Source organism: Plecotus auritus (genome assembly GCF_963455305.1).
Source record: "Plecotus auritus genome assembly, chromosome: 2".
Lineage (NCBI taxonomy): Eukaryota > Metazoa > Chordata > Mammalia > Chiroptera > Vespertilionidae > Plecotus > Plecotus auritus.
In genome coordinates, this window is record NC_137771.1 from 12886891 (window position 1) to 12895757 (window position 8867).

General features: G+C 44.4%; 1 protein-coding gene across 30 annotated transcripts in view; it reads right to left on the bottom strand.

The window, feature by feature from the left end:
* Window positions 1–8394, bottom strand: part of EIF4G3 (eukaryotic translation initiation factor 4 gamma 3) — a 290494-nt gene extending 282100 nt beyond the window's left edge. For 20 of the 30 annotated variants that reach the window (XM_080657143.1, XM_080657142.1, XM_080657141.1 and 17 more), the window contains exon 1: window positions 7685–8013. In XM_080657143.1, coding sequence (XP_080513269.1) covers window positions 7685–7881 — 197 coding nt within the window. In that variant the 5' untranslated portion in view covers window positions 7882–8013. Of the gene's footprint in view, window positions 1–7684; window positions 8101–8189 lie in introns of those variants that run through there. The other 10 variants (XM_080657133.1, XM_080657139.1, XM_080657138.1 and 7 more) reach the window with 5 other exon arrangements.
* Between the last annotated feature and the right edge of the window lie 473 nt (window positions 8395–8867).

Here is an 8867-nt window from a genome sequence, read left to right on the forward strand (position 1 = left end):
AAAATCAATTAAAAAAATTGTTAAATGTCATAAAAACTAACAAATTTCAAATGTACTTAAAATACTTTAAACTATCTCAAATTTAAGCTGAGGCTACACGAGAGTGAAAAACTCCTCGCTGGCAGCAAGCCAAAGAACTAGGAGTCATTTGAGAATTTAAAAGTAGCTTTGGATCCTGCAAGTATTGCATGGATGCAAATCTCAGGTGCAGTTTATACATTGCTTGAAGTCATGCACCTGGCTAATAACCAGGAAATAGTTGTTTTCATATTATATCAGTTCAAAGTATTATTCCTAAAGTAAAAATAGATGGTGTCTCATCACACTTTATTCCAGAACCTGATTTTCCTCATTCTTCATAATGAACTAATAACTATACCATCATCAGCCAGAACAAGCCAGCAACTGGCCATGGTAACCTTATTGTATAGTCTCAAGCCAGCCCATTACAGACTACAAAATATTCACTACTAATCATGGAGGTGTTTAGACTGTTGGCTGAATCTAACATTAGTAAGCCAAAAACCAGTTGCCTTCCCTCAGCACCTAAAACAGTAAGCAGAACGTCTATAAATATTTGTTGAATGAAATGTTAAATTAGCATGCTTCTAATATCAGTTAGTCACCAAAGAAAAGTATCACGGACTATCACATCAGACAGACTTAGAAACAATTAATAGGTTTCTACAAATCCTTCCCATCTACTTGCAGGAACAAAACAAACCTCGAACTATAATGTTCAGAATCATAAGCCATTATAATTCAAGAGCATCACATGATAAACTAGTCTAATCCCTTCATTTTAGGGAAGGGAAAACTGATACCCAGAATACTTATGTGACTTGCCCAAGATAACACAGCTATTAGAATGGGAGACCAAACTCAAATCCAGATTTTTTTTACTCCTAATCAGGTATACTTCTCAATACACCAAGCTAAATCTACATATATTTCAAGGCTAGCAGGTACTCCTTCCAAGCCAAAGTCTAACAGCAGAAGGGCAAAGGAGTATTATGAGATGAGTGGAAAAGAAACAAGGAAAGGACCAGTCAGATCTGATATGGATCTTCTCAAATTCCACAGATTACAATGCAGAAGAGACTTTGAATTTATAGCAACTATTTTGATTGCCATGTTCCCTGGTAACTCCTCTAGCTTTTCTGCTTCTAATAAAAACCTGAAACGTGACTGACATTCATTTACTAAAGTCTTATGCAGCAGCAACAGCAATGAAACTGGGAAAAGTCAGCCCTAACCGGTTTGACTCAGTGGATAGAGTGTCGGCCTGCGGACTGAAGGGTCCCAGGTTGGATTCCGGTCAAGGGCACATGCCGGGGGTTTGCGGCTCGATCCCCAGTAGGGGGCATGCAGGAGACAGCCAATCAGTGATTCTCTCATCATTGATGTTGCTATCTCTCTCTCCCTCTTCCTTCCTCTCTGAAATCAATAAAAATAGCCCTAACCGGCCGAAACCGGTTTGGCTCAGTGGATAGAGCGTCGGCCTGCGGACTCAAGGGTCCCAGGTTCGATTCCGGTCAAGGGCATGTACCGTGGTTGCGGGCACATCCCCAGTGGGAGGTGTGCAGGAGGCAGCTGATCGATGTTTCTCTCTCATCGATGTTTCTAGCTCTCTATCACTCTCCCTTCCTCTCTGTAAAATATCAATAAAATATATTTAAAAAAAAAAAAATAGCCCTAACCGGTTTGGCTCAGTGGATAGAGGGTCAGCCTGCAGACTGAAAGGTCCCAGGTTTGATTCCGGTCAAGGGCATGTACCTTGGTTGCGGGCACATCCCCAGTGGGAGGTGTGCAGGAAGCAGCTGATCGATGTTTCTCTCTCATCGATATTTCTAACTCTCTATTCCTCTCCCTTCCTCTCTGTAAAAAAATCAATAAAAATATATTTTAAATATATATATATATATATATATATAATAAAACAATTAAAAAAAAGAAATTGGGAAAAGTCAGCAGGACAAAGAAAGATAAGTAAATCTCTGGTAATTCTTCCACATCCTCCTATTTTGGCTCAGGTATTAACTTTTTCTGGGAAGCCCAAATTCCAGAGCAGGCTCTTATAGCAGTTATCATTACACTCCCATGATATTCTGTCTCCTTACCTGTCTGGACCAAGTTCTTTGAGGGCAAAGATTTTGTCTTAGCTTTTCAATCCTTAGACCTAGCACCTAGCCTGGCACACAGCAGATTTTGAATAAATGAATAAAAGTTGTCACTTAGGTTGTCACTTCAGCTGGCCTGCGTACTGAAGGGTCTCGGGTTCGATTCCAGTCAAGGGCACGTGCCTTGGGTTGCAGGCACCCTGGTCAGGATGTATGCAAGCTGTTTCTCTCTGTCTCTCCCCCTCCCTTTCATTCTTTCTAAAAAAATCAAGGGGAAAAATATTCTCGGGTGAGGATTAACAACAAAAAAAAGTTGCCACTTATATTGAAGTCCAAATATAAATGGCTAAAATGTGGCAAACCTATTTATGAGTTAAAACAGTTTACAAGCATTTTTTAGCAGTAGACCCTTTTGTAAAAATCTTATCAGAAACCCAAATGTGGAAAAGCAACATAGTTTAAATTCTCAACTTGACCGAAAACACCTCACTTTAAGATGAATAAGCCTAGACAGGGAGTAGCAGCAGGAGAGGCAAGAGCCTAAGTGACTCAGGCATTTAAACAACTTTCTTCCTTCGTTATCTCCATCTTTTTTTTTTTTAATATATTTTATTGATATTTTACAGAGAGGAAGGGAGAGGGATAGAGAGCTAGAAACATCGATGAGAGAGAAACATCGTTCAGCTGCCTCCTGCACACCCCCCACTGGGGATGTGCCCGCAACCAAAGTACATGCCCTTGACTCCGGGACCCTTCAGTCCGCAGGCCGATGCTCTATCCACTGAGCCAAACCGGTTTCGGCCGTTATCTCCATCTTACATAGGTTTTCTCTCTTCCCTACAAGAATCTGCTCGCTAGGAGCACAGATCCACCTTTGCTGACGGTGGGGCTTAGGAGTAGACAGACTGCTGGTCACTACATGAGCTCCAGAGTTCCAGTTGCTAGTTATAATGGTGTTTTGCTGGAGGCCTTGTTAACCTCTGAACAAGCAGAAACATGCACTAAACCAAATGTGGCAGACCTATTCCTATGCTTTAAGGCTCAGTAAAGATAATCTACTTGCCTAGCAGTATGTGGCTATGAACTAACTAAAACAAGGTACAGTATCACTGCATTCTAGATTACTCCATATAACTTCTTAACTGTATTATAGACCTTCCCCCAGCTATTAAATATGGGAAAGTATCTTTCCTCCCATTCCCATATCCAGACTTGGTAAGGAGTAGTGTGGCACAGAAGAAAGGACATTCATGTGCTTTGGAGGCAGTCATATCACAGTCCGAACTGCAGACCACCACTTACTAGATGGACAACAATAGGAATGTTACTTCAGTTTTTTCATCTGTAAAATACAGTACCTACTTCATTAGGGTTCTTGTGAGAATTAAAATCATGCGTGTCTGGCTCCTAGAACAGTAGGTACTCATTAAATGGATACTATTATTATTATTCAGATTTAGCTTTGGTAAAGAGGCAAAAAGAAGAAAGCAAACATTATTGGCTTCAGCCTATAAAACTGAAATATCAACACTGAAGACATTTTAAGAAATTACAATGCCAAAAAATTTTAAAACCAAAAGAGAATATTTTAATATATATTTTTAAATATTTTATTTTATTGCTCTTGGAGAGAGAGGAAGGGAGAGGGGTAGAGAGATAGAAACATAGATGAGACAGAAATATCAATAGGCTGCCTTCTGCACACCCCCTACTGGGGAACGAGCCCAAAACTCAGGCATGTGCTCTGACCGGGAATCAAATGGGTGACCTCTCGGTTCATGGGTTGATGCTCAACCATTGAGCCACACTGGCCCCGCAGGAATATTTATTTTAATATGTCCATATATAAGACAAAATAGCTAAGGACATAGGTCATTTTCAGATTGCCACAGGCCTTTACCAAATTTAGTTCCTTCAAAGAACCCACTGCCCTGAATTTCTTAACCAAAGTGGCTGCCCCAAAACAGTAATTAGACTCCCTAGAAGTGTCAGCAGCCCTGAAAAAAAATTACACTCTGAAGTCTTTCCATATAAACAGAGAGAACACTGTGTGTTCATAACAGACTGCAAAATTGTTCTATTAAGTCAGAACTATTTGGGCACCTGAATTCAAACTCATTTATCTTTACTTATCAGAAGGGTAAGCAATTTCCATCTAAAGGGCGAGGCTTTTAATAGAGTGGGGGGCACAAAAAAAACCCTAAAATGTAAGAAAGGTTTTCTGTGCATGGACAGTTTTCTGTTGGAGAGTGTCCATAAGCTTTCATCAAAATATCAAAGTTGTTAAATATATATATCAAAGTTGTTTGTTACCCAGAAAAGGTTAAGAATCATTCTTAAAATTCTCAACAGAGCCTCTTGGAACCTCAGACTGGGAAGTTGGGGTGATCATATCTCAAGGCAAGTATACTGAAATGCCAATTTCATAAACTATTCATATTGGATTACATTATGAAAACTCAAAGCATATTTCTCCCTTGTCATTAGCATTTTTCATATCACTGTTTATCTTCTTTCACCCCCCACCACTCCTGCCCATCCTTGCCTCTTAGCAGTCATACCTGAAATGGCCTTATGGGCCTCCATGCAATACTGATGCCTACCTTAAGCAGGTTCCAGTTTCTATACAAATCCATTATTGCTAATATTTCCCTTCATTTCTGATTTGTCACTTGAACACTAAGTACAAATAAAGAACACCTTGTCATGTGAATCCATTTCTAGCATTTTTGCAAATTTAAAATACTAGCTGAACTTATTGAATTCAAACACAACTACACTTGAATAGTTTGAGGAACTAGAGATTTAATTGTCATAGATGCCCTTGTCAAGGTATCTCATTTGGTTAGAGCGTCGTCCAGATATGCCAAGGTTGCAGATAATCCCAGCCAGGCCACATACAAGACTCAACCAGTGAATGCATAAATAAGTGGAACAACAAATCAATGTTTCTCCCTCTATCTAAAAATCAGTCAATAAATCTATATATATATAAGCCTAAGCGACTGTTAGGACCGTTCGACCGAACAACTGGTCACTATGATGTGCAATGACCACCAGGGGGCAGACGCTTAACACAGGAGCTGCCCCCTGGTGGTCAGTGCACTCCCACAGCCAACCTCCAGTGGCCGGCCAACCTCCCGCAGTCCCTCCCCACTTGCCGGTTGGCCCAAATCGGCCCAGGTCGCCGGCCAGGAAGAGGGACCCCACCCATGCACAAATTCATGCACCAGGCCTCTAGTAAATACATAAAATGTTTTAAGCCATAGAAAGAGCACCTCCAGCTTTGTACACCAGTCTTGCTGTTTCAATGTATATCAACTTATCACACAATGACCACTGTATGTCCATAACACACTCTCTCAGAGTAGACAAGCAAAATTGCTCTGTTTTAATTCATTTTTAACCAAATGCCCATTACCATTGATAACATTTCACCATTGGTATGTCCCAAAGAACTCTATAACGTATATTTCATTTGCTATACAAACTTAGATTTTAGTAATTGCAACTTTTCAGTGTGTAAAGCAAGCAGAAGATAATATGGTTGTGAAATACATCAAGAAAATTAATTTTACCTTCAATGACATAAGGCAAAGTAAAAACTTTAAGTCACATACAACCATTGGAAATTACATCTTAAATTTATCCTCTTTAACAATTGCTGCAGTATTAGTAACTACTTTTATGTTGCATCCAACTCAAAGCGTTTTAAAGTCCTTCCTTTGCAAAATGCAGAGAAAAAGCCTACTTGAAACATGTAAGTAACAGCCAAATAATGTCACCAAATCCACTAAGCACTGTGCACACCTTTTTATCACTTTGTACATCAAGAACACAAACTATGGACTTCCTTTCATTTGATTACTTGCCAAAACAGCTCAAAGATGCAACTAAAAAATAATTTACTTGATGGCACTGTGTAGATACTTACAACCCTACCCAAGACAAAAAAAGAAAAAAGGACAAATTATAAAGGAATTTAAACTCACAAACCATTAAATATGTTTAAGAGATCCAGCACTGAACTCCACCTTAAAGTACACAAATTAGCCAACCTTTTTTCCTCCACAGGAAAACAACTAGGGATATTCATCAAAACCAGGTTTTCCATGAAACAAACATACGGTATCGCTAAGCATTGCCATCGGTGAACAATTCTTAATTGAACAGAATCATGCAGGATAAAAACATTATGAAATCAGTACACACATCACACTGGAATGGAATTTATCTTTACTCTGACACACATTGCCTGGACTGAAGAAAATGTGGACTAACAATATTTAAATAAGACACTTGACAGAAACGAAAAGGATGACCTGAAATGACTCGAGAAGATAACTTTCCCTTCTCAAAGTAATCGATACAGACAAGAATCAAACTACACTGTGAAATAATCTGTGGACCTCACAGCGGTTAGTTTCTCATTTGCTCAAACACCCTGCTCACTCCACACGTCAAAACACACGATGACAAACACAAAAACACAACACATCTAACGTCCAATGATTATTTACTGACTTGCACAAGTACAGCGGATCGGCGAGTGCATGATGAAATGTTAATTCTCAGGTCGGTAATACCTTTCTAAATCTCCGTGGAATTCATGAATTCAACATTTTACCCTCGCCAGCTAGTTTTCCACTAAAATACCGTCACCAAATCTTTTCAATCTAGCCACCAAAGCTGTCCAAAAACACTACAATCGAGAAAAATAACATGAAATTAGATACAATCAATAACTAGGCTTTACACCAGGAGCCCTGGTCCCCTCTAGACATCAGGCCTACGAAAAGTAAATTAAAGCCCTTTAGAAATATTCAGCATGACACAAGTCTTCCAAGAAATCAGACTTTTGGGGGTGAAGGGTAATGTCAGTTAACTTCCTCTTCCTTTAAAAAAGGTCAAAGACAGGGAAGCGTCCGGTGTAACATTTCCTCCTTAGATCACGTTCCACCACAAACCACATCACAACTCCCTCGATTGCTAAAAAAAAATTAGCCAGAGGAAATGTACATTTTCACCGTAGATTTTAAATCCAACTTACCTCAGAAATGAGCTGATTGGTTTCAAACAGGAAATTTACCAATAAAGTTTAATATGTATCAATAATAATAATTAGGGAGCCCACCATGCCCCGCTGCAGGGGGAGCTGAAGGGAAACGAGGAGGAGGGTGTAGTCCTCACAACAATCAGAGCAAAGCCTTGCCTGCAGGGTTGATCCCAGGCACCAGCAAATTCTGCCTAATAAAGGGCTGGGGGATTTTAGGGGAGGAGTGGTGAGAAGGGGGAAGGATCCCCCAGCTCTATAAGGGAAGGGCTGCAGAAGCAAGGCCGAGTGGAGCTGGTTTCACAGAATTGCAGAAGATCCCGGGGTCCCCCGCAGTACTGCTGCGGGAGCACCCCAAAAGCTCCAGCCAAGCCCGGTGCGGGGGTAGAGAAGCAGTCCCTTTTCCCTGGCTGGGCTGTGGCAGCCGGCAGGAGGGTCCCCGGAGAGGCCACCGCCCCCCTGCTCTGCGGCGAAGAGAGCCGAAGGGCCGGTAGAAAGGTGAAAAGGATACTGTTGGGGCGCCTGGGTCTGGAGGGCCCTGATGTTCGGGTGAGGAGGGGCCGCTACCGCCGCCGCCGCCGCTGCTGCTGCCGCCGCCGGGTGAGGAGGCGGTACCGCTGCCGCCGCCGCCGCCGCTCCGGTGCCGGGTCCGGTTCCTGCTGCAGCCGCTGAGCCTGATTTCAGAGCCGGTTTCTGCGGTAAACTCATGGCAAAGCGAAGCCACCAACCCCCCCAGAGCGGGACCAGGCGCGCCGGGGTGCAGGGGCCGGGGGCGGCGGAGGGGCGGGATGGGGGCAGACCCGGGGAGGCGGCGGGAGCGGGGGGCTGGGGGGAGGCTGGGAGGAGGAGAAGGAGGGGGCCGGGGCCGGTCACACACGCCCGCCGCCGCCGCCGCCGCCGCCGCCGGCAGCAGCAGCCGCCCCGCGGGCCAGCACCACCGGCTGCCGGTCTCCGTGACAACGCGACCCCAGGGGGGGGGCCGGACCCGGCGGGGGCAGGAGGCGGAGAGACCGGACCTTTCACGGCAATATCCTCATGGGCCGGCGGCGGGGGGTCTTTATCCCCCTCCCCGGGGGAAGCGGCGCCCTTCTCGGTAGCGGGGCTCAAGCGATGCTGGCGGATTTTCTTCACTCAACGAGCAGAGCATCCAACATGGCGCTACGGCCGCCTCCAGCAGTCCGGCAGGACGGCCGCTCGGCAAACTTCGGGCCTTTTCGGAATGGCTCGGTAGGCCGAGGGTGGGAGGCCCCTTCGGCTCTTTCCGTAGACTACTAGCGGTCGGGATTCTTCGTAAACACTCGGGGGCGTCTTCGGCGCCGTTCGGGAGAGCTCTGGGGCTGACTTGCTTCCTCGGGAAAGATCGGCGAGGTGGGCTTCCGAGGCTCGCGGCCGCCGGGATGCGGGGCGGAAGGAGAGACCAGAGGCGAGGTCTGGTCTGCGAGAGTCCTCTCCTGCCGCCCAGCTCCGAAGAACAATGGTAACGGCCCTGGAGCCTACGGTCTGCAGAGTCCTGCCCGCCGGGGCGGGAGCAGTGAGGCTAGAAACCGGTTACGGTGGGAGGAACCGCCTAACCAGAGTGAAACCGCTGTATAGGAACCTACAGCGTGCGCCTATTAGCATAGCAAATTGCCCTCGCCGGCCCTTAACTACGCAGTTCACGTCCATTGTGTCGACATTTCGCCCTCATATACATT